At 38.3% G+C, this 27,178-nt stretch overlaps 2 protein-coding genes across 4 annotated transcripts; both read right to left on the reverse strand.

Annotated features, from left to right (window-relative positions):
* Nucleotides 1-11,622: 11,622 nt before the first annotated feature.
* On the reverse strand, nt 11,623-20,274 carry LOC131678437 (uncharacterized). 3 transcript variants are annotated; one of them, XM_058958593.1, is made up of 5 exons: nt 20,095-20,274; nt 19,904-20,031; nt 19,507-19,803; nt 15,055-15,250; nt 14,511-15,001 (listed from the first exon to the last, which is right to left on the reverse strand). In XM_058958593.1, exons 1-5 carry the CDS (start codon nt 20,225-20,227, stop codon nt 14,649-14,651), a joined length of 1,107 nt encoding a protein of 368 aa, XP_058814576.1. In that variant the 5' UTR covers nt 20,228-20,274; the 3' UTR covers nt 14,511-14,648. The 3 variants fall into 3 exon arrangements, with proteins under 3 accessions (XP_058814577.1, XP_058814578.1, XP_058814576.1); XM_058958594.1 differs by lacking the exons at nt 14,511-15,001; nt 15,055-15,250 and adding an exon at nt 11,623-12,113; XM_058958595.1 differs by lacking the exons at nt 14,511-15,001; nt 15,055-15,250 and adding an exon at nt 12,546-13,298.
* Nucleotides 20,275-24,234: 3,960 nt separating this feature from the next.
* On the reverse strand, nt 24,235-27,098 carry LOC131681943 (protein MCM10 homolog). The gene is made up of 3 exons (XM_058963045.1): nt 26,915-27,098; nt 25,661-26,854; nt 24,235-25,603 (listed from the first exon to the last, which is right to left on the reverse strand). The coding sequence occupies exons 2-3, from the start codon at nt 26,843-26,845 to the stop codon at nt 24,467-24,469; spliced, it is 2,322 nt and encodes a 773-aa protein (XP_058819028.1). The 5' UTR covers nt 26,846-26,854; nt 26,915-27,098; the 3' UTR covers nt 24,235-24,466.
* Between the last annotated feature and the right edge of the window lie 80 nt (nt 27,099-27,178).

Consider the following 27,178-nt stretch of genomic DNA (forward strand, 5'->3'; position numbering starts at 1 on the left):
TTGCTCTCGCTGACACCGGGCTACCAGAATATTTGAAGGGCTCAGTGCAAGAAAGTAAAAAATATCAAAAGTGAGTTCATTACAAATTATTGTATGTTATTGTGTAGCGAATGCAATGACACCGACTTCTGACCAAAAAAACTTAATTTAGCCTTTAAAAAAATATTCGAAAATTCAAAAGGAAAAGCGGCCCAGCCCAAAATGTACAGTAGCAAAACCATGATTTTCACTGTGACAGTACAGTAATTTTACCATAATTTACAGTAAGTTCTAGAGTTATGATACAATACAAAAACAATACACTTTAGATTTTCTACAGTAAATTTCAATGTAATGTGGTTATGTATCTTAACAGTCAAATCGTTACGCAGAATTTATAGCAGGATCACTGAATATTCTGAATAAATAGTGCGACAAAAGAATGGTTTTTTCAAGACATAATATGACCTGAACCATTGCTGATCGGTTGGTATTCCAAATGGGTAATGTACGTTGCAATTTAAAATAGATAGATGCGCTGAATTAAACTTTCACAAGATTCTCACGCAGAATATAGTGGGAAGCCTTAATACATGATTCCATGGAACATGATGAAACATTTAGCAGGCTTTATGTATGTGCTAATGGTTGTAACCCGTCAGGGTAACAATTTAGCACTGGGTGGAAATATACCATTTTTTGGGTATACGCTTCGTAAAGTGTATTTGTAGACATGTAAAATTATGCTCACCGCTGTTCGATACCGTTCACTTTTTCATGTAATTTTTTTTTATTTTCGTGTATGATAACGGTTTTGTTCGTTTAGCTAGGTTAGATAATTTTTGGTTTATGTTTGTGAATAAATAACATAGAGATTAGATAGGCCACCGCTTTCCTACTGCTGAAATAAGTGTACTGGCTATGCTGCGCATAGCTGATAACAGCTGTGCGGCGGTACGGTTTTTTTAGTGTCGTTTTGTTTTGATCGTGATTAAGGCGAGTTTTTGGTAGAAAGAGACGAACCACGGCGTATAGCAGACGTCCGTAAATAGTAAATTTTTCGGGACAGTTTGCGCCACTAAACCGAATTAAGTGCGCGCGTGCGACGGTCAGTAATAGTGTCGGTCGTGGTTCGGGTACTCGAGTGTTGTGGTATTGGGTCGCCGAGACGGGAAGCTAAACGTAAAGGAGCCACTCGTTACCCCGGCTAAACACAAAAGACCCAGTGATACCACACCGCCCTCATTGTGGAGGATCCATCTGAGGTAGTTTACTGCGGTATCTACCTGGGCCATTCACGGGGAGTGAGTGGACCCGGCGATCAGTCGCCCTGTCGCTAGGGAGGTTCCAACAAAAGAGCCAAGCTCACCTCCCTAGCTAATTGCCAAGGACCGCAGCCGGAGCAGCTGATAGAAACGACCAAGGAGAACACGGCCGGTCGGAAGAAACTGCCCGCCTTCCCGCCATCGTCAGAAGCAGCTGATCAGCTTCATGGACAGAATGCAGCAAAGAGGATATTTGGTGAAATAAAAGTCGGTTAATCTATTAGTTTATTTGTGTTTACCTTTTGTTATTTGTTGTTACGAAAATCCGAAATTCCGGTAGAAGCATTTAGGCCGCCCTGAAAAGAAGGGTACTCCGAGCAAATAAGAACCCGAGTAGCGGGTACAAGGAGCTTTTATTCTCAGGTGATACGATCCTTGAAATCGCCGATCAGCCATGTTGGTGCTGGAAACGACAGCTAACACGCAGAAAAAAGAATTATAGGTTTAATAAAATTATGGATTGGATTCAATAAAAAAAATTATTGTTTCCCGACCAATAATATTTTTTATTGAATTTAATAAAACAAACTTATTGTTTTTATTTAAAATATTATTGTTTCTAAAATCATTATTTTTATTGATTTTACAATATTTTTATTGATATTGTCGCCGACGCAAAATCATAAACAGCTGTTCGCAGCGAGCACAAGAAAACCGTTCGGCAGAATCAAAACAAACCACCGCAACATAGAACAGTTCGTTCTGACCTAAAGAGGCAGAAGGAAAATCAAATTACATTCAAGTGCGCCCAATGATGAGTCAATGCGCGCTCACGCAAGGGTCATATATGCTTCATCGGCATTTTCGGTGCCACTGCCGGTCACAGCGCATTCGAAGACGATAATTATATCGATATTTGACTTCGCGCGGTGGCTTGGATAATAAAACATTTGTGCAGAGTTGACAACAATATTCATTGTTAACATTCTGTACCAAAACAAATCCAAATAAAATCGATTCAAAAATCGATTATTTGTAAATAGCTAGCTTTAGGAAAGTAGGTATATAAACCAAAAAATTGTATAATAAAATCAAGTTGAAATCGAGCAGTCGAAAGTACCACTTCACTCAGTCGAAAATCCTTTACTTCGTGTCCAGACCCTGGAGTTCTTCGTTGGTTTTTCCACCTTGTTAAATCCAAAGTCAAATTACTTCCTTGTTTGTAACGCAAGCGGGGAAGCAAATTGTCTTACGACCAGAATTAGTATTGGATTGTTACGCAGAACGATACTAACTGGACGAGGAATTCCCGGCTTATTAAGCTATAGCGTGTGGTATTTGTAACGCAGGTGCCACAAACTATACTTAGTCTAGAATTAGAAGTGGCTTGTACCGCAGGACGCTTCTAACTAGACCCAGCACCCCCCTCTGCGGCGAAAGATCGTTCGGCGGAACGATATATGGTGGCTCCAGAGAGGAATTATCCTCACAATTCTCGCCACAGAAGGCACGAAGTAAAGAAAAACTACTAAGTCCTACACTGACCAAGCTACGGTAGTGGAAAAAGGCATAAACATTAAGCGAACACCTACAAACTGTGGTGGAAAAACGCTAGAAACACAGCGTGTCCGTAGCTTATAACGGACAGTAATACGCATTGCAATACGCGTCACTTACAAAATCGCTAATAAGGCGTATCCGCAGCCAATAGCGGATTCGGTGAAAACAAACAGTGCTTGAATAAGATATCACAATATATATCACACCGTGCGATATATCACTAGTGAATCTAAAACAAGCCGAAAGAGAAAGCGGATCTAAAGGATGGCATCTGGAGGATACGCGCACAACCCGAATGGGAATTGCCGCCTGTGCAAGGATAAGGACAGCGCGGACGAATGGATGGTCGAGTGCTCAAAGTGTTGGAACTGGTTCCACATGACCTGCACCAAACTTGAGAAAAGACCCTCCACTAAGGACCTCTGGCACTGCCCAAAGTGCAAAGAGGAAATAATGGAGCTCCAGCAACTAAGAAAGGAGCTGGAGGATCAAAAGAAGAAGACTACCAGGAGTGTGTCCAAGGAACGCGGACCAGCAGACACTGTAGAGCTGCTAAGACGCCAATTTGAGGCACAAATGGAAAGCCAAAAATTGCGTGATGAGGCATTTCAAAAAGCCATGATTGAGATGGCAACCAAAATGCACCAAGTAAAAATGGACCCCGAAGCGGGACAACAAATAGCTCCGACAATCAAATTGCCGGATGAAATTACAAACTTACTGAGGAGGCAAACAGCAACACCCCTCCCAGTTTTCAACGGAAATTACAAGGATTGGCCAAATTTCAAACGGCTTTACGAACAAAGCAAACGAGAAGGTCAATTCAGCGATACCGACAATATAAACAGACTTATGGCAAGTCTAGGCAAGGCAGCAAAGGTACACGTAAGTGCCTTGCTGATGGATCCAGGAAACGAGAAACATGTAGTAGAAACTCTGGATAGTATTTACGGACAACCGTTGGCTATATACAACGAACTATGGAAGGATTTGGCAAAGTTACGGAACCCACGCATGGAATACCCTCAAAGCATGGTGGACTTCGTAGTGACTCTCGGAAATTTGGTGTCCAACATGTCCATGATACAGTGCGAGGATTATTTAACTAATCCGTTGCAGATGGCTGAACTTGTTTGCCGCTTACCACTGAACTTAAGAGAACAATGGGCGGACAAGGAAGCAGAAGCAATGATTCCGCAAGAAGGACGACCACGGCAAAAACTCACACTAAAGGAATTACACGAGTTTTTGAAACCGCAACAGCAAAGAGCAACACTTCTTATTGCACAAAAGGTGTGTCAATCTGAGAAGGAAAACCCGAAAAATGAGCGCCAATCAAGAGTCAATATGCACGCTGAAACAACATCCAGATCCCAAGCCAAATGTTCCTGTTGTAGCCAACAACATTGGATAGTAGCATGCCCGGTCTTTAAAAAGATGAGTGTGGAAAAAAGACGAGAACTGGCACTAGAGAAACGCATGTGCTTTAACTGTTTACGCCAAGGACACTCCTTTAGAAACTGTCAAATGAGGCCAAACTGCAGAACAGAAGGATGTACAGCACATCATCACACATTTCTTCACGTCAGACCAAAAACAAATGATGAAAAAAGAACCTCCCAAAAGGAGGAAACAAAACAAAAAATCAAGGAACCTTCAGGACATTCAAAAGACAACAAGAAGAACCAAGATAAGAAGGAAGTGAAAGAAATAGATGCGCAAGCTCCAACATCGTCCACCTCGAAGGAACAAGAAGATGAAGCTGTACGCACTAACATACACGCTACCAAAAGAAATAAGGTCTACTACCAAATACTGCCGGTTACACTTTATGCGCAAGGAAGACAATTAGAAACCTTCGCATTTTTGGATCACGGCTCATCGAACAGTCTAATCCTCGACGACTTGGCCAAAGATTTAGGTTTGCAATGGCCAGTATCACCATTATGCATAAAATGGACAAATGACTCCGTACACGAAGATAACGAAAGCCAAAGCGTATGTTTCAAAATATCAGGCGACAACAAAATTCGATACCAAATGGAAAGTGTACGTACAGTAAAAAAATTATCCTTGCCACGACAGACACTTGACTACAAGGATCTTCATGACAACTACAACCATCTTAAAAACCTTCCTATTCAAGGATACGAGAATGCTGAGCCGACATTACTTATTGGACTTGATCATCCCCGACTATTAACAGCAACAAAACAGAGAGCAAGCAAAGTCGGTCCAGTTGCCGCTAAAACACCAATAGGATGGGTCATTTACGGAAGGACCAACTCCCGACATCAAGGAGAAATATATTCCTGTGTAGTAGAGGAGCAAGACTCACTACGAGAAGAAATGAGGAAATACTTCTCAACGGAAGAGTTTGGCGTTAAGGTTAGCACCACTAACCAACAGAGCGAGGAGGATAGACGAGCTGAAAAATTGATAAAAGAAACAATGAAGTATGACGGGAGTCAATACGAAATTGGCCTTTTATGGAAACAAGCCAGGCCCATAATGCCAAAATCAGAAAGCTTCAAGGGAGCATTAAAGAGGTTAGAATACACTGAAACTAAGATGAGGAAAAACCCTGAGTTTGCCCAATGGTACACGGACAAAATTAAGGAATACGTTGAAAAGGGATACGCACGAAAATTAACAGCAAACGAGATAACACTAACAACCGATAAAACATACTATTTGCCTCATTTCGCTGTCGTAAATCCTAATAAAACACCTCTAAAACCGCGACTTGTATTTGACGCAGCTGCCAAGGTACAAGGATTATCGCTCAACACTGAATTACTCTCTGGTCCCGATAACTTGACATCGCTCTTTGGAATTTTACTGAGATTCCGAGAAGGAAAGTACGCAGTAGCAGGAGACATCCAAGAGATGTTCTCACAAATTAAAATACGCAAAGAGGACCAGGAGGCTCAACGATTCTTATGGAGGGACGGTAAGGCTTCAAATACCATGGGACACTACGTAATGCAGGTAATGACGTTTGGAGCAACCTGCTCACCTGCATGTGCCCAAGCAGTAAAGGATGCAAACGCAGAGAACTACCGAGATTGCGATCCGGTGGCAGCCAACGCCATTATAAAACAACACTATGTTGACGATTATCTGGACAGTTTCTCGACAGCGGAGGAAGCCAGTGCAGTTACGTTCGGAGTTATAAAAATTCATGAAGCTGCACACTTCACACTAAGAAACATCATTTCAAACGATGCCGAAATGCTGGACGTCCTACCTGAACGCAACGTCGCGAGACAATCCACCCAAAAGGAATTTATTGAAAAAACTGCAACATCAGAGAAAGTCCTCGGAGTATACTGGGACACGACGCAAGACACAATTGGGTATAGAATAGCAGACTTCAAGTCCAACGCCATACCGACCAAAAGAGAAGTCCTCTCAACAATTGCCAGAATCTTCGACCCTCTTGGATTAATAGCGCATATTACGATTGGAGGTAAATTACTAATGCAACAAGCCTGGAAAGAAGGTATAGACTGGGATGAGAAAATATCTACGAAATTAATGGAAGATTGGACGATTTGGACAAATAGACTATCCACAATATCATATCTGAGAATTTCTAGGTGTTTCTCTCCCAACATACCGGACGCAAAATCATTGGAATTGCATATCTTTGTTGATGCATCAGAATCAGCGTTCGCCGCGGCAGCATATATACGAGCAGAAACCTTACATGGATACGACGTAAGCCTAATAGCAGCAAAAACGAGAGTTGCACCAAATAAAGCCATGTCAATTCCAAGGCTAGAACTTCAAGCCGCGGTGTTAGGCACACGATTGAAAACAACCGTTTTAAAGGAACTTCGATTAAATATTACAAACGTAACCATGTGGACAGATAGCACCACTGTACTCTCCTGGATACGAAGTGACCATCGCAGGTATAAAACATTTGTAGCCAACCGAGTAAGCGAAATACTCGACGACACAACGATCTCCCAATGGAGGTGGGTACCATCAGGAATGAATCCGGCAGACGAAGCAACACGGAACATCCAACCTACGGAATCTATATGGTATACAGGAGCGACGTACCTAAATACAAAAGTGGAATCATGGCCAAAGGAGAAAGGTGCAGTCATTGAAACTTCAGAAGAAAAAAGGGTTTGCAGCGTTCAAGAAATACAACCTGCGAACATTATTATGCACACAACTTGGTGCTCGGATTGGGGACGACTAAAGAAGGCAGTTTGTTACTGGCTCAAATACATGGAAAAATTGAGGACGAAAGTATCAAACTCCAGATATGATGAGACAATTACTTCTGATCATTATAAGCGAGCAGAAATTCTATTGTTACAACAAGCACAGCAAGAAGCTTTTCCATCCGAGCTAGTGGCTCTGATCAACGGCGAAGGTATTTACCAGAACAGCTCTGTAGCAGATCACGAGCTTGCATTAGATGAAAACCGTCTCATCCGAATCAGCGGACGAATACAAAACATGACTCCAGTACTATTACCAAACAAGGGACATATAACGAATTTGATCATAAAACAATACCACGAGAAATTTCTACACCGTGAAACAGAAGCAGTTATAGCTCAAATACGACAGCATTTCTGGATAATCAAGATTAGGGCGGCAGTAAAAAGAGTGAATGCAAGATGTCAACTCTGCAGAAACAAGAAGGCAAGCCCTCACCCTCCAAAAATGGGCACATTGCCAAGCTGCCGCACCACTCCAAATTTAAAACCATTTACACACACCGGTATAGACTTCTTTGGACCAATGGAAGTTACTGTAGGAAGAAGATGTGAAAAACGCTGGGGTGCACTCTTCACCTGTATGGCTACTCGAGCTATACACCTGGAACTAGCAGACGACTTAAGTACAGACGCGCTTCTCATCTGCATAAAAAACTTACAAAACAGGCGCGGCAAGGTCTGTGAAATGTACAGCGATAACGGCACCAATATGGTTGGCGCAAGTAATCAGATGAAGGAATTAGAAATCAGAACAGCGATCGAAGGAATAAAATGGAATTTTATTCCACCATCAGCTCCACACTTTGGAGGAGCATGGGAACGTATGATACAAGAGGTTAAAAAATTACTAAATGAAAAGTTATGGCCAGTATCAAAACCCAAGGAGAGCGTACTTAGGAATGCTCTAATCGAGATAGAGCATCTCCTGAACAGTCGCCCGTTAACACATATACCATTAAGCTCCAACGATGATGAACCCCTGACACCAAATCATTTTTTGATTGGATGCGCAGGAGGAACGTATCCTTCACTCGACGACACGTCGCGAGCCGAGGCAACAAGAGAACACTGGAAAAAGGCTCAAATGGCAACTACTAAATTTTGGGATCGGTGGAGTACAGAATACCTTCCTAAACTGAACAAACGAGAAAAATGGAAACAGAACACAGAACCACTCCAGCCTGATGATGTCGTTGTTTTTCCAGACGAACAACGGAAAGGGAAGTTTCATAAAGGAATTATAACCGAAGTAAGGAAGGCGCAGGATGGCCAAACAAGGTCTGCGGTCGTTCGCACTGAAAACTCTAAATTAGTTAGGCCAACTGTAAAATTGGCCAAATTAGACGTAAAGGCAGATACGGTATTCACCGGTCACATACAGGAAATATCACCAAAACGAAAAGACGTCTTCCCGCAAAATAGTAGCTCAAATGCAAAGGCAAATATGACAGATTGGGGTAAGCGACAAAAAATCGACATAGAGCTAGTAAAACAACTAGCAGAAAAGCACAAAGCCGCTCATCCAACCAAACCGAAAAAGAAAACTATTCGAGCTAGGCCAAACATGTGGGCAAAAATGCTCGTCACTACAGCAGCAGTACTATCTTTAAATACAACGTCTAGTATGACCATCAAACCCGTACCAAATGCGGGACTTTTATTCGATCACGAAGCTACCTATTTAATACAAACCGGAATTTGGGACACACAAATTACTACAAACATATCTCCCACCGACGATGTAAAACTCATTGACACGATACACAGAAACATCGAAGACGCTATAAATGGACTAAAGCAGAAAATAAAAAATCCAACACTCATCGACTTGGCTACCTCGATTGAACAACAGTGTTACGCCGCGAAGCAGGAAATTTTGGAACCAGCTCGAGTAAAAAGAGGAAAGGGAATTTTTTGATTCCTTAAAGACATACTATTCGGAGGCGATGATCTGACAGAGCAAATCGAGGCTATCCGAATGAACGAAGAACAAAAAATTCATGACGTCACACATAGCATGAATCAGCTAAGGGAAAGAACCCTGCAACAAAACAATCAATTTGAACAACGGATTCACCACGCATTAGATGGAATCAAACTTTTGAACAAACAGTTCGCGATGAACTATGCAGAAACTCTAGCCAACCATCTGATGGACACAATAATGGTGGCTAAACAACTGATCGAGAGTATTCTCACACGTCACAGAAAATTGAAACGTATACCCGTCACCATAGAAGAAAGAAATGAATTCATCCAACAAGCGAACCTGCGACTTCCTGCAAATCACTACATACCCGAGGATGAGTTTGCAACCCATTATAAACTCAAAATAAAGAATGATTCGTATCACATCACGATGAGATCTATTGTGATACTAAGAGAATCATTCGAAAATTTCAAGGTTATAGCTATACCAGACTTTGAAAACAGAACAAAAATTCATGTTGATCAACCAAGAATCGCCATCAATCAGCACAACCAGTATTTCTATCCCTCTAATGAGGCAAGGAAACTAAACGAAACACACTTCCTCTGCTTCAAGCCAACAATACAGATGGAAATGTCATGCGTGCCAGCAGCAATATTTCACAAGCGTCCCGTAAGAAACTGCAATATTACAACTTTCGATAACCTGCCCACCGATTACGCGGAAGTAATCATATTATCACAACCAAACACACTACTATACTACGCAAAAGATCCAAATACAATCACGATACTCTGCAATAAGGAATTGAATTTCACCTCATACAACATAGCGGTTGTAAAATTAGATCCTGGTTGTGAAATACGAACCAAGCACAGCGTAACGTACGCTAGCATTGGCGGAACTTCAAAGCAACAAAAAATATACTTCAAACGCCACGATCAAACACCTCAATGGAAAAACGACAATTTCAATGCGTCAGAAGACACTTGGAAAACAACAGAACTTGATCCGATAGCTGCAACCCATTCATCCTATCACAACGATCCTGAAACAAAGGCGATAAATCATCATGTTCCGGTCATAGTAGCAGCGGTATCATCAGTACTTGTTGTGGCCACGATAATCAGCGCCCTTTACTATAAGAAAGGCAGTCGACGTTACACCATTAGAACATCGAGCAGACCAACTCCACTTCCAAGACGACCACCGAGAATAATTCCACGAACAACAGCTGCAAATAGTGTTACACAAATTTAAAGCAAGTGCATTAATAACTTAAACAAATATTACAAAATAACTTGAAAGATAGGAACGTTATCATTTATTAAATATTAAACTAGGCTCCAAAAACATAAATCATTAGTAGGTAACAAAAGTAAATATTATATGAACCTTTATAATCAAATAGGCATCGAAAATCTCGACAAGCAAGATGACCATCGGCGCGTCGGCTAGTTTTTCGTAAGGTCTATGGGATAGACTTACGGGGGGCAATATGTCGCCGACGCAAAATCATAAACAGCTGTTCGCAGCGAGCACAAGAAAACCGTTCGGCAGAATCAAAACAAACCACCGCAACATAGAACAGTTCGTTCTGACCTAAAGAGGCAGAAGGAAAATCAAATTACATTCAAGTGCGCCCAATGATGAGTCAATGCGCGCTCACGCAAGGGTCATATATGCTTCATCGGCATTTTCGGTGCCACTGCCGGTCACAGCGCATTCGAAGACGATAATTATATCGATATTTGACTTCGCGCGGTGGCTTGGATAATAAAACATTTGTGCAGAGTTGACAACAATATTCATTGTTAACATTCTGTACCAAAACAAATCCAAATAAAATCGATTCAAAAATCGATTATTTGTAAATAGCTAGCTTTAGGAAAGTAGGTATATAAACCAAAAAATTGTATAATAAAATCAAGTTGAAATCGAGCAGTCGAAAGTACCACTTCACTCAGTCGAAAATCCTTTACTTCGTGTCCAGACCCTGGAGTTCTTCGTTGGTTTTTCCACCTTGTTAAATCCAAAGTCAAATTACTTCCTTGTTTGTAACGCAAGCGGGGAAGCAAATTGTCTTACGACCAGAATTAGTATTGGATTGTTACGCAGAACGATACTAACTGGACGAGGAATTCCCGGCTTATTAAGCTATAGCGTGTGGTATTTGTAACGCAGGTGCCACAAACTATACTTAGTCTAGAATTAGAAGTGGCTTGTACCGCAGGACGCTTCTAACTAGACCCAGCACCCCCCTCTGCGGCGAAAGATCGTTCGGCGGAACGATAGATATAATAATGGTGTCCTTATCAAAATAATAGTATTTTTTGTGCAATAAAAGAAGCTGTCGAGCAAAACAATAATACTTTTTATTGATATAATAATGAAGCGCTGATCAAAACAATAATATAGTTATTTATAAACAAAAATAAATTATTGGTTTATATATTGATAGATTAATAGATTTAGATACATATTCGGAAATTTTCGGAATAAGAATCAACTTTATTGTATTTGTTGTAATTTTATTACACTATAGTAATTATAGTAATTAATTTTAATCTATGCGAATGAAATTACAGTATCTGAAATATTCCTTTCCATTGAATGTATGCAGATTAATAACTTGCATTTGTAACCTATCAATATTGTTCAAAGCGATAATTTCATCTGTTCTTGAAACTTGAAACGATTGCAGATGGGCATTGAAGGTAATGTATCGAATTTTCTTACAAATTAGTGTTATATCATTATTTTTATCCCTGGCAATTGAATTCAACTCGAATATTTTAACCAACTCAATACCTACAAAGAAAATTGTATTAGCCGTGTATAAAACATTTTTTATGATTACACTGCTTATGAATTGAATAGCGTTATGATCTTGAAATTTTTCGTTAAGAGAATCTAATTCTAGAGTAAGCGGTTTAACTGTAGCTATTGAGTCGCCAAGGTCTACAATAGGTTGAACAAAAACATTGTTAGCAATATTAAATGCAAACTTATATGCTGTTTTAATTCCTAATGATTTACATATATTTGTTTTATTGTTATTAGTTCTACAATATTGCTTAGCATCCCGATGTTTGGCCTCACACCGCATGGCCCACTGGTGCCGTGGTGTACCTGAATATACAACGAATGATGCATAATGTACAAGATGATGATGTTTTGGTTTTAGGCAATCATCGAATAGAGATTGATACCTTGAATGATGTGTATGAATTAGGCACTTTAACGTTTCAACTACTTTCTGCGAAATCTCACGTAACATGAGTATGTGACATATCTTCAACAAAGTACAGAAATATTTCCAAACTTCGTCACATAGTGGAATACGATCTCCTACTATAAGAGGTAAAAATAATATTATATTTTTTACTTCGTTCGCTGTCATTTTTATTTTGCTTTTAATCAGATTGACGTCTTTTATATCAGTTGGAATATTGTCGGAATTTAAATTCCCGAAGATGAACGAATTTTTTCTGGTGTTAAACTCGCCTAGAGTAAAATATTTTTTTTTTAAAACAAAATAATTTAAACAATGTACGAGTCCATATATACAAACGCCCTCCCATAGGTCGTGCATAACGTCGAAGTAAAAATTATAAGTAACATGGAAAGAAGGAATTTTGTTAAAAACACTTTCTCTTTTCAAGCCAGTGCGTGATACATCCTGTAAATCTACATCTTCGGCATAGTTTTCTGTAGTCCTATAACTATCCTTAAATTCAATTGTGTCTTTTTCTCTCTCCAATCTATTTCGTTTGCAAATTCGGCAGTAATAATTTGCTCGAGCTGATTCTGCAAAATCCAAGATGCTGGATAGACCCAAGTTATCACCTGTTATGAAGCCTATCATGAAATATACCGTTATTAGTTTGCCTTCGTAATGAACTTGAAGACCGTTTTCCTCAAGATCAATAAAAATATTTATCAAATTGTTATACAAATCTTCATTTTCTAACGTTTTTCTATCCTGTGTGAGAATATAGCCTGCCACGAGAATATTTACTAATTTACCAAGAACATAACTTGGTAAACATGGTATATAATAGTAAATACCACAAATCGACGTTTCAGAAGAATGTGGTGAAACGGTATCTCCAGTATTAAAATCGTCACAAAACAAATTCAATGGGATGATGATTTTCGATGACATGCCAAATATTCTCTGTTGCCATATCGTGCCGTCTACGATACTACGTATAATGCCATCCCGAGATGGCGCCAGATGATCAATTATTGTTTTTAGGACATCGTTGCATTCCAAATATTTCCTCAGGTGAAACTTGATCGGCATTAAAACCCCTACAGAAGGAAATGAATGTTAAGATCTTTGTATAACATCATTTGATTAGAGTGTACCTTTGATTGTATTCATTACTTGGTTATTCTCGTCTAGAAGATTAGATTCAGTGAGATGTTTCGTAATCGGTATCGTATATTCTTGCGGTTGTTCATATAAATCGGCTGTTTTTAATGTTTGCATAAAAGTATATTCGGAGTGTAATCCATCAAATACATTGAATAATTTGCTGAGCATTAGTTTTATCTCTTCGCTTATACTTCCTGTGTTCTCTAGGCTTGAAAGCATTTCATTTAATGGGTTAAATATGTGTTTTTGAATATCATGTTGAACAGAGAACACTGTTTTTCTGGGTAATGTGTTAGCATTTAACCATTTGAGTGAAAGATTGATGCCACTTAGAGAGACTTCATTAAACTTATTAATAATAGAGCTAATGTCACTGGAATCATGACGTTCAATTTCGTTTTCCGTCGATTTATATGAATTGTCGGATACATGAGCATATTCAATTAGATCTGAATGTACCTTACTCGTACAAGGATTTGAATTATCGTTACTACACTCGTTTCGAATGTCTGCATGATCTTGCGTGAAATGCTTTTTCAAATGTCTGAAAAATGATGATCGTATGCTAAATCTTCTCATGCATCGACCAATGTTACAAGCATATACGTCTAATGATTTGTGAAATCTGTTGATGTGTTCATACAACCGGACTGGCTCCGGGCTCGACCATTTACATCCACTTACTATGCATTTAATGATCATTTTAGATTAGAACGAATTGCAGAGCACAGAGTAACTATTTTTGCGTGATCAGCACTTGGCTTGAAGTCGAACATGAATGACGCAATGAATTCCCAAACTAAGTGCGATTGAGGTGGAAAATGTATTCCGTACACTTTAAAAAGCTTTATACATATGTCCAAAGATTTAACGAAGCTGGGAAACTTGTACGATACAGACTTATGCCACACAGTGAATTCAGTTGGACTCTGTAATGTTGTTCCGTGTACGATGATAATTGGAGTTGGCGACAAGTTCTTCTCGTACCAGCTATTCGACAACCGAGCCAGTGTTTCATCCAACTGTACAAAATTAGTAATATTGATTGCAATGCTCTCTTTCGCTTCTAGAACAGAAGGTTTCCACCTTTTTTTGCCGAATGCTTTTCCAGAAATGTGCATGCATGGTAACAGGTGTGCCAACAACTGAACAAATGCGACGTCTCTTACATCTGAAATTTCAAAAGTTAGGATTATTAAAATCGAATGTCATGTTCTAGCATGTGATATTAGGTATCAGCATATTATTTTGCAAAACTCCAGTAACAGATCGGACCTATATCACTAACCTTCTGATAACTCCCCCTTATCTATTGAATCCAACAATGCTCTTCCATCTGCATCGGAGATTTCAAGATCAAATATTGGCCGAATCCCCTCTAGAAAACTCGCCCACCGCTCAAAAAGAAGTGTCACTTTATTCGGATGCTTATGCTCGAAATCGATTTGAACCAATTGATATCCACAACTGTTATTGAGAGTAGGATATTCTGCCAAAATGGTTTCGCATGTCCGGATTGATAGCTTGAGTAGTTCCCACAATCGAATCGCACTAGTTGACTTCCATCTTTTTTTTAACTCCTCCCATTCATCGATGTTATGCAAAAACCATTTTTTAACATTCTCGTATTCCGCACCTGTTATAATCTTTATATTAGTGTCTTTTTTATCAAGTTAAAAATGTTCTTACATTGATTTTCCGAAAAAATCTCGATGGATTCGTTAGTTACCCGTGATGAGGAACCTTCACTCTCAGTCAACGAAGCCAAGTGTTTGGAACACCCTTTATAGTTCACGTTCCGATCGTACAAGCAACCTCTAGCCACCTTGCGTTTTTTGATTGTCTGACCGTTGCTATATTTTGATGCAGGCTGGTACCAAGTATCCTATAACAATTTAAGAAAAAGGGTAAAATCACGACTGGAAGGCAAATTGGGCGTATGCATTATTTTAGTGTCTACCAACCAGAAAGATATAGGATTCAATTTTTTTTATACTGTTATAAGATACAACCACAGAGAGCAGACGTTCATCTCTAGCATTCAAGTTATGTAAAATTCGCAAACGTTTTTAAGGGTAGTTGGAAAATCTTCACCGGTGCGCTACTGTCGCCATTTCTGTTAGTGGCTGAGTTCGGCTGAATTGACAACGAATCACATAGAGATTTCTAAAAGGCCGACAAAATTATACCTCTACCCAGCCAAATCATTTCGGAACCGGTTCGGAATTCTGAATGGATTCTAGCTCAAATATAATAACCAATTGAGTCGGAATTGTTGCATCTAAGCTGGAATCTATGCTGAATCTATTCAGGATTCCGAACCGGTTCAGGAATGGGTTTACGGGGTAGTTGGGTAGTTGGTAGTTTTTATAGTTTTATATTTTAGCATTATTTTATTTTTGTATTTCTGTATTTTTGTTTTTTTTTGTATTTCTTGAATTTTTATTTTTATATTCTCGTATTTTAGCATTTTTGTACTTCTTGTATTTTTATATTGTACTATTTTTGTATTGTTGTGTTTTTGTATCTTGGATTTTTGTATTTCTGTATTTTTAATATTTTATATTTTTGTATTTTTATATTTAAGCATTTTTGTATTTTAGTATTTTAAAATTTTTGGATTTTTATATTTTTGTTTTTTAGCATTTTTGCATTATTGTATTTTTGTCTTTTTATAGTTTTGTATTTTTGTATTTCTGCATTTTTTTATATTATTCAATTGGTATTTTTATATTTTTTGCTTGTATTTTTATATTTTTGTTCTTCTTGCATTTTTATGTTTTATTTTTATGTTTTTGTATTTCGTATTTTTGAATCTTTGAGGTATGGAATTTCAGATTTTCTGAATTTTTAAATTTCTGAATTTTTGAAGCTTAGAATCTCCCAGTTTTTAAATTTTAGAATTTGAGTATTTGTTAATTTTTCAATTCCTGAATTTTATGTTTTTGAATTTCTGAATTTTTTGCTTTTTGAATTTTAGAATTCTTTATATTGTTTTATTTTATTTTTATATTATTGTATTTTTGTATTCAGCTTTTTGTTGGAGGCTTTCCCAAATCCGCACCCCACTTTGGCAAGTCGTCCGTCCAATGTCAATTTTGACAAATAATCAGTCTTGTCAATTTTGACAAGCTGTCGATGAATTTCAATTTTCACATTACGGTAGGCGTTTATTTCTGTTCTCAACTAAAACGTTGAACGTCAAATTAAAATTTTGTATATTTTTCCGTTGAAAATAAAAAAAAACCGATTTCCATTCGAGTCGGCACAATCGAGTGAATTGAGTTGTGTGTTTTGGGGATCATCTCTAATTCAATTCGCCGATTGATATACTGAGGAAAAACAATTATCAGCGACACTCGATTTAGTTGAAACAAATAAGCCGGTTGAATTGCAACCGATTTCGTCAATGCAGCTGCAGTCGTCAATTTTCTATAAGATTGTTTTTCATCGCTTTTCTAGTTTGGCTTTATTCATTTTTACGACGAATGAGAGATTCGTTCGAAAGTGCTTTGTATTCCCGTCTACGACAGTTAATTCAAATGGGCTTACTACGAATAAGGGTGGTTGTGATAGATGGTCAATAGTTATCCCAGCAAAAGGATAGGGATCAAGGTAGTTCAATGCAAGGTGTGGTCGAAAAAATTCACTTTTGTAAAATATTTATTTGTTATTTTGCATAAAAAATGGGAAAAAAAGTTCGTCAAGGTATCTTTAATATCAGCTGCACCGGAAAAAATAAAAACAGCATATGGCTTAATGACCCAATTGTTAAATAGTTGAATTTTGAATTTTATACTTTTTTATTTTATTTTTTATTCATTTCGTTTATTTGATAGGCACAAATGCGTTAGCTTGGCGGTGCCAAATTCTTTTGTTTTTACATTTTGTATATTTTAAAACTAGGAGGTTACAATGTTGAAATATTTTTTTAAAAAAGAAAAATTTTACAGCTATCTTAAGACTAGAAATAAGATTCTATATACAAGAGAGGGGGCGAAAGATTTTTTTTATGAAAAAATTTTAAAACAAGGAATTCAATAGTAATAATTTTTAGGAAATATTTACACTTATCTTAAAACTAACAATATAGTTTGGTACACAAAAGGGGGAACAAATATTTATGAGAAAATTCGCATGTGTTTTAAGACTAGGGATACAATTCTATTTACAAGATGGGGGACAATAGTTTTAACAAAGAGGTAAAATTACAACTATCTTAAAACTAGGAATACAGAATACAAATTTGAACTTTTTTAGCGGAGACTTATGCTTGGTCAAGATATTCAGAGGGGGGCTGTAGAAGCAGTTGTATCAAGGACAGGGGAGAGAAAGCGTAGATGGTGACCGGGAGAGAAGAGCAAAACTTGCAACTTTCGCTCAAACGGGAGATCAGCGAAAGATTACCGCCTCAGTCTAGTAGGTCGGATTGGCGGATGGTATTCTTCGGACCCGCGGGGAATCCTTCAAAAGTCATCGGACCTTGAGTCGCTCTCGCTTCAGTTTCCGTAGTGGTAAGTGCGACGGCGGTTACATAGTTGCAGTCTGGAGCTGATCGGTCCCACAAGGCAAGAGAAAGCTTCTAAAACGAGAAATAAAAAGAGAGGGGCTAAATTGGGATATTTGTCGTTTTTATGAAAGTATAAATAAGGGACATATAGGGGAAATCACGATTTGCCAGTATATCTCGGACTGGGACATTGGGTGGTCTACCTCGGGCCCGAAGGGAATCCTTTAACTGAGACCTGGCGTCCAAGTACCCGGCGCATACCCAGACAACGTGCTCGATGTCGTGATAGCCCTCGTCACAAGCGCACAGACTACTCTCCGCAAGCCCAATACGCCGCAGATGCGCATCCAATTTATACTTTTTTAGTTGTAAAATCATTAAATTTTTAAATTAAATGAATGAATTTTTATATGTTTGATTTCTAGAATGTTTTGATTTAATCATTGGATTTTGAATTCTTCAATCAAAAACTTATTGATTATTGACCGGATGGCATACGAATGCAAATGGCGTGGCCAATATTCATAGCAACCCGGTCAAACCATTCGGAATCCTGAATGGAGTCAGCATGGATTCCAAATCAAATGCAACAAGCGATTCTGAGTCGGAATCGGTTGTTGCATTTGATTTGGAATCCATGATGACTCCATTCAGAAATCCGAACCGGTTCCGGAATGAGTTTAACTGGGAAAGAATGTAGCCACCCGCCTGGTTGTTGCATCTGAGCTTGCATTTCGGTCGCCTGTTACTGGCCTGCATGTATTGCGGCAAGTGGTGTTGGTAAGTGGGGCATCACGCCTCCCATTAGCTAGCCATCTGCCGTGGTAATGTGGGGCAAACACAGTTAAATCCGTTGCAGAATCGGGTTGGAATCCTGATTCCAGCTTAAATGCAATTAGACTCAATCGGAATCGGTTGTTGCATTTGAGGTGAAATTCATTCATTCCCAGTTAAACTCATTCCGGAACCGGTTCGGATTTCTTAATGGAGTCATTATGGATTCCAAATCAAATGCAACAACCGATTCCGACTCAGAATCGGTTGTTGCATTTGATTTGGAATCCATACTGACTCCATACAGGATTCCGAATCAAATTCCGAATGGTTTGACCGGGTTACTCCAGCCAGTTGATATCTGCCAGAGTTCCGGTTTAAAGAAAAGAACAGCTTCCGGCGGGTCGAAATTGATTGTTGTATTTGAGCCGGAGTTCGAACAGAAAGCAACCGAAATTCTGAATCATGAAAATATATTCAAATAGTTTTATCGACACTTCCGCATGAAGCTAATTCAGTTTAACAGCTGAATTAGAAATCTGAATAAAACGTCTTCACTTGGTTATTTTTAGTTTCTTTAACCCAGTAAAGTTCAGCCGGAAAATGAGTCGAAATCCTGGCTGGTCCTAAGTAGTATTCCGACTCCAATGACTCAACCGATTCTAATTACAATCGGTTGTGTCACTGGAGCTGGAATACTAACTGATACCAGCCAGAGTTTCGGCTCATTTTCCGGCTGGACTTACTGGGAAGTAAATCCATGAGATTATATTATCTAGAGAGGGTACAACGATGTTCATGGAGGCAGTATTTCTAGTTCAATGTTATTGTATCAAGTACATTACAATTTTCATTACCTGTGGTTCACTCGGGAATATCTGGCTCAGTTCCAATGACCTGCCCAAGAGTTCAACTGGTGTTAATTTTGAAAACCGATCCTTGAATTCGTCAATGATGATGTGAGTGATAGCCTTCTTGTTCGTCCGGGTCAGATAACCAGTTTGTTTATAATTTTCAATAATTCCGCGACCTTTTGAAGACGTATTCAACAAATAAGTGGCTGTGCACTTTTCACGAGATATTTCCGGTGGAAGGTCAGCTGCAGCAGACGTTGACGAATGCTGACATTTTATGCATGTGACAGGATGAATTCCCTATATAAAATCGATTAATTAATAAATGGATACGGATAGTGTTTTATATGGTGACATCAAAAATCACAAAATAGTTAATTAAATTTCTCCTACTTCTTACCTGTTTCTCTCGCCAAGAATTTAACCCAAAAATGCACTTGGATCTTTCAGCCAGATGTGGAGATTGGATTAATTCCTCCAGCTCCTTCCTTTCCACAATTTTCAACGACTCGAGAGTGTAGCGGTTATCTGAAAATGGTGGATTTTTTTTTGTGCTGAATGTATTATTCACAGAAAAGGTATTTTACTCACCTATGAACAAACCAATAACATCTAACGATAATCCAAATGAGGTGAGAAGGTCTACCACGGCCACTTCTTCCGTATCTAAAACCTCCGCTTCGACGGTTAGGTCCGACAACTCCGCTTCCTGCTTCGAACACATTTTTTCCACTTTAAAATGGCCGACAGAATGTCTTTCGTATAAGGTGTACACGCAAAAAAACAAAATACACACTAATTATTTTCGCTACCTTCTCAATAATAAATTATATTAAAATGAATCATTTATTTTTGTTTTAATAAAAAAATATTTTTGGCACAATTTTTTTATTCGTTTAAAGTAATAAATAGAAATCGATTGAATTGAAAACAAATATGTTTATTTTAAATATGCTAAAATTTTCTGCGTGAACAACATTGTTTACTACATCTCCATGCGTGTTTGCTTGGATTTCAGTATGTAAACAAAGTTGTTCGCTGTCATTTTTCTTCCTCGCAGCTTGGTGCACGCTTACCTCACTCCTCACCTAGTTACTGCTAAAGACGAATCACCTTAGAACTCTAAGCACCTTGAGCGGGTAAACCCCGACTTACATCACTTACATGGTGTAAAAATGATCCACGATAGCGAAAAAAAGCATTATCTATTCACTAATTATCGAACTATAAGAACTTCCCGGTTTGTTATTTTGCTGCCGAAAAATTGGTTCATATGTACACAAAAACCTATTATGTTCTTTACTGACACAGTTAACCTCACTTTTCTTGACAGTTCGCTTGTACTGTTTACATGGACTTAGAAAAATTTGAGGACGACTAGATTCGCTCGAAGCAAATCGTAAAGAATTTTTCTAAGTACATGTAAACAGTACAAGCGAACTGTCAAAAATGAACACTCAGTTCATTTGTGACGTCAGCGTAAAATATTCAATTGTCATAGATACAACGCAAGTGAACCGGGTTCAACGAGGGGTCTTAATTGGATGGTACATGGAAAATCTCCGACCACTCTATCTAAACTCTCTGTGGTAATAACTACAATATTTATTGTTTTATGATTGTTTGTAGGGTAAATGCTATTGTTTAATTCTATCCTGGAAGCCTAATTGGGCCGTTATTCCTTTTAGTCCTGGTAAGAGATAAGTAATCTTACATATGGTAATAAAAATATTTTTTACGATTTTTGTACAGGAATACAAAACGGCTTTTACACATAGAATACTTAGAACGATTTTATGGAACTTCATGTCAAACTTTACATTTATAACGATTTCTATTCGATACATACATTTTTATAAATATTGAATTCCAATTTCCGTTCAAAGCATTTTAAGAAGTGGGCCGTTCACATACTACGTGGACAAAAAAATCTTCATTTTTGACTTCCTCCTCCTCTTCCGTGGACAATTCATGTATCCCTACCTCTTTCCCCACGATGTCCACGTGGACTTTCCAAAAATTTTTGGGTGGTTTCATAAATAGAAATGGATTTTCAATTCTAGAAGAAAAATTTGCCAATGTGTTGACATCATAGAATTTCTTTGAGAAATTTATCATTTCTGAACGACATTGTAATCTATTAGATTTACATTTTAAAGAGTCATCATAATAACACAAAGTTGATATAGATGGATTGACAGATTATTGAGTTGGCTAGTAATTTTAATTTTTTATTTTGAAATATTTAAATGTTCAAATGTTTTCAATTTAAATAAATGCCTGCATATTCACAGACTATGCTATTAGAAGCGCTTTGGGAAAGTGAAACAATTTTGAAAAGTTGATTCAAAATTCTCGTGGACATTGCCCATCCCCCTTCCCCAGTCTCCGTGGACAGGCGTGGATTTCCTCGTAACCTCTATCCACCCCAAAATTGTCCACGTGGTATATGGATAGCCCCAATCGGAATCAGAGTATGTGCCATCTGATAACATTGATTCTTCAGAAATTTCTGATTATAATTTGACTTTGAAAATTGGTGAATACCGTGATATTCAAGATGGTAATTCGTAATGCTCCAAAAGACTTTCAAATTTAACTTAATTCCAGAAATTCAATTACAACTTAATTTCAGCCAATCGCTGGAAATCCTCCGGGAATGTTAAGTTGAGTTTAGTTCTGTTAATGTAGATAGGAAGAAAACTCACCGTTCGCATAACTTGAACGAAATTTCATTAAGCTCTCTGTATCCTATACGTTATGCACAGTTTCCACAAAAATTTAAGAACATCTACTACAGCTGAAGATAACGATGTTGATAAATTTCTCTATAATAATTAGTGGCCTAAGTTCATGTTTTGAGAAGTTCGTTTTTTTGTCTGCGCTATACTGGTCCAAGTGATTAATTTTTTTATAAATGAAACTAAAAACATTGAATTTATGTTCAAAACTATCCTGGTATTATACAATTTTACCTTATGAAAAGAGAATGCTGAGAAAAATTAAGAGTCGAAAATAAAACCGAAAACACAAATTCGGTTATTTTCATTTTCGGTTATATCTCAGAACAAGTTTTTTGCAGTTTGGCCGTTCTTGCACCGAGCCCTTCATAATATAGGGGAACCGGGGGCTATTCGGACTTATTTAAGCAAATCGCCCTTTTAGGTGGATAGATGGGAAAAAAGATACCGGTCAAAAGTACTAATTGTTAGTTTGAAACCTCAGCTACATTTTGGTGCCATAAAAGGTTCATTTGCACCACTCAATGGCAGCGCTAGGCGACGATTTGCAAACCTCTACGTTTTTCCTCCCTTTTACAATGTAGGGGTAATTCTGACCGTTATTTTTCTTTAATTTCTTTACAATGGAATTATGTTTACCTGTGAATTAGTTACAAGAGACAGTCCTTAACAAGCAAAAAAATAAATTGCTTTACAAAAACTTAATCTGGTATGGCGGCCCATGTCTTTTCTTTGCTGCCGCGTGTGCAATGGTGTGCGCAGCCGCAAGCCGCTGAACGGTGCTTGAAGGACTAGGGGGTCCAAATAGCCCCGTACGTTCATATCGCACAAAAGTGGTGAGCGTCTTGAAAATATCACTATTTTCACCCAAACAAAAATCATTCCATAAAATAGGAGCCTCAAGCTTTCCAAAACACTTACCTTTTATTTTTTACTTTTATTTGTTACTTTAATCACGGTTTTGGCATTATAAAGATTTCCGTTTTAAGAATGGCAAGACAACGAAACACGTTGTATCTCCTTTCTACAAAGAACAAAGAACCAACTTCAGCTCTCAAAATTAATGTTTCAGAATAGCGGTTTCACGAATATGTACGATAGTCAGAAAGTCTTGCTATTTTCTGAGAAATCGAGGGAGTCCGAATTACCCAACTGTCTTAACAGCCCCGGGTTCCCCTATAAATTTTGATGATCCAAAATGATGCATATCAACGTCGAATATTGTATACTGAACCAATCGCTTATCATAAATATAAAGGCCAATAAAGGCTGTACCACGTGTTCTGAGTGGCAACTCGATAACTTTCGACGCTTGATGAATGAATCAAATAGCATTCGTTGCCTTTTTTGCTTAAAAATTAAGATTTTTTGGCGTCAATAGTTCTAGTTGAGGTTCTAGTACCATAAAGGTCTGTAACTATAGCTTTCATATGCCCTTATTAAGCATTAGAGCAGAGACTAGATTAGTCTCTAACTAGAGCATTGAATAAAAATTTAAGATAGTGTCGCATACTCAGATTGAAATATGATCACGCGCGAAATGAATTAATGAAAGAAATACAAGCAAGCGAACTTGGTTTCACTTTTCATAGATGCAGATTTGTTTACCAATTGAATATAGGTTAACATGGAAGGTTTTCGTTTGTACACATGTTCGTACATCAAAACCATGTATTATTATTAGGTTTGATTTGGTGATGAGTGTTAATTTTAATGGAAAATGACTTCACTGAAATATACCGACAAATGAAACATTATTATCAAAACATTTTACATTTAGTAATGAGTTCTACGTCAGTAGTTCGTACAACCTCATAGGGCAATTTACTTTTTTAGATTTTTGTTCATTCTCTACGTGAATTCTATACATTTACAATCGTTTCTATGAAACGATTCTTCAAACTATAGCCAAATAGGGATTCTTTGATATGTGCGTTTTTCAAGAATAACCGCTAATGTTCTCAACTCTTATCCTGATAGAAAAAACTAATGCGAGTGTTTGTTATTTAATTGGTCAATTTACCATTTTACTATCAATGAAGTCGATTCATGTTTCTAGTATACTGCATCTATACGAATAACTATCCCATGTACTGCAAGATTCCCTGAGCACATGGGACAATTCTTCGTAGAGCGGCAGTATACAGACGAGCAATTATATCACACAATTTGCATCACTCGAAAAATTCTAGTTCAGGGCTAGACACTTGCCTTGTTTCGAGTTAACCATCCTCGACGGGTACCAATAAGTTTAGATTAGCCGAGTTGGCACAGCTTCCCAAGAACTTTTCTTCGTCACCTCGAATGGACAACGATGCTCCAAGCAGCGGTCCCTTGTTGTCACGCATCATCGCGCAGCGCTCCCATCGAGAACTCTGACAATTGTTACACGATGTTTTCGGTAGCCGATGCAACGTCGCCGTCCGATTGCCGCAGTCTGCACACTTGAAAAACCGTTTCTCGGCATCTCGAACTTTCAACTCGTGATGTTCCTCCTTGCAACGGTCAGCTGCCGAGAAGGCAATATATTTACAGCGCGTGCAGATGATTGCTTTGCACGCGACTTTGAAGGTGTTCATCATTTTCTCTTCCATCGCTTCTTTTCGTTCGAGATCTTTGAAGTACTTTTCCTGCTGTTCGTCCTCGTGGGCTTTTATTAAATCCGTGTGAGACGAAGAAGCTTCCATGATCTTTTTGAGGCGTTCTTGGCGCGCTTGTTGCTCCATTTCCACTTTTTGCCTTTTTGATTCAGGACCCCCTGAGTCACCGTTGGATTCCATTTGCTCCAAAGCCCGTTTCTTGCCAGCCTCAGTTCCACGATGTTTGATGAAATTTGGGTTAGATTTTTCAAGCGGTTTCTTCTTTATGATTTCGACAGCTTTTTGTCGCGAGTGGATAATTTGTTTCGGAGATGCGCCCAAATCAATAATAAAATTACCAGTACTTAATCTAGGTGCTTGTTTGGCTTCCAAACTAAATGAACGACTTTCGAATCCATTAGTAACAGTTGAACGAGGAACCTGTATCAACTCCTGTTTGGATGGCTCCTTCGAAAGGGTCGATAAAGCTACTTCTTTCATCCCTAATTGTTTTAACCGTTCCACGTCCTTTTCTCGCTGCTTAATATTTGTTTCTAATCCAGAAGCCGAACCTTTCTTAGGGGCAGCACTGTTGAGCTGCTGTTGTCGATACGACGGAAGGGATGCAACACTTCTTTGAGTACCAGTGCTGTTATTGTCTCCTTGAAAAGGTGACTGGTAATATTCTGAAAGCGTCATAAGCCGTGTCTTATCTTTTTGAGCTTGCTTTGGATTTTTTGTAGCCTTCACTGCAGAAAAACTTTGTCCGCCGTAGAAAACCTATGAAAAAATATAGTTACGAAAGATGACTTCACTATTCAAGTAAGTTATTCTTACCTCATTTTTGCCAAGGACTTTATTTCTTAGTTCATTTAGTCCTCGTCCGGCAGTAGAAGAAATAAGTCCCCCTCGATTGCATGCTTTGTTATACTCCTGTTTGACATGATAAACGCAATGTTCGCACTGTCCCAAATTCACAACAGCCGTACATTTTTCTCCATTCTTTTTCTTACTACGACATGTTCCATAGTCCTTTGACTGGCCTAACACCATCACCTTCGCAGACTTATCAATAGAAAGTGTTGCCTCCGAATTTCTATCCTCATTTCGTTCAAAAACCCCAGGATTTAAAATACAAATAACCATTCCTTCTGCTGTTTTCCATAGATCCTTGTATGCCTGGGAAAAGAGAAACAAACTTACCATTTTTATTTCTCCGTGCAGGTCACTTAATTTCCATATCGCAAACTGTCCACCTTTAGATGTGGTTTTTGTTGCACTTTTGCTTACGACTACACCGGCAATAGCCCAATCCTCTTTTAAGTCTCCATGTTCGATGTGCGATTTAATGCGAGTCATAGAAACGGGCTTACGTCCTTGCATACGTTCTTGCAAAACAGCGCTAGAAACGAGTGGGTGAACGATGCGAATTCCAAAAATTGGATCAGTATACACGCTTTTCTTGAAAACATCCGGAATAGCATTCGATGCAATTGTAACGGTATCAGCTTTTGTTGCACCAGGAAACGCTCGCACATTCGGGCAAGAATTTCTTTTTGGTTCAATTTTTTGAGAGCAATGAGCTACATCTTTGTCCGCCTTTTTCAAAGCACTATCAATAAATTTAGAAATTTGAAAATCTATCTTTTCCTCCTCTTTTTGCTTCAATAGTAAATTTATACTTTTTCCATACTCGTCGTACTTTCTCTCGAGAAAATTTCTCGTTTCTTCATCATCGGATGAATCTGTATCGCCACTATGGATGGCACTGGTTTTGATGTTTATCTTCTGTGAGGTATCACCTGTAGTGGTATTCTGTTCCAATCCACGAAGAAAATTTGAACCAGAAAGCGAGAGTGAAGGCGATTTGACCACAGCTTCACTCAAAGATGACTTATTATTTTTAGAAGAATTAGCCTTAGTTAGGCCGGTTTCTTCCGCTTCTGCATCGCGAAGCAATTGTTCTAACTCATCAATTTCAATCAATGCCTGTTCTTGGTTATTTTCAGTGGATGATGACATCGTAGCACACTACACAGAAAATTATTTAAGCGATCGTTTCCTAAATTTGTTTTAATAAATAGCAAATACCTTATGTCTCAACTGCTATCCAAGTGGCTTCCTTAACCTGATTCAATGTCTATACTAAAAGGTTATCGTGCTCAATAAAATTATAAATACGTGATTGCTAACTTTCCTAATGCGCTATAGTTTCAACCTGGAACAACTTCGCGAACCATTAGGGATTGCAACGACATGTTTACATATTTTTCGCGCTTTGCGCTCAAGATGACGTATACGTACACGTTACCATAAAATAACTTAATAGCAACGTTAAAACTCTAAAAGCGGGGA

This window comes from Topomyia yanbarensis, chromosome 2 (assembly GCF_030247195.1).
Source record: "Topomyia yanbarensis strain Yona2022 chromosome 2, ASM3024719v1, whole genome shotgun sequence".
Classification (NCBI taxonomy): Eukaryota; Metazoa; Arthropoda; class Insecta; order Diptera; family Culicidae; genus Topomyia; species Topomyia yanbarensis.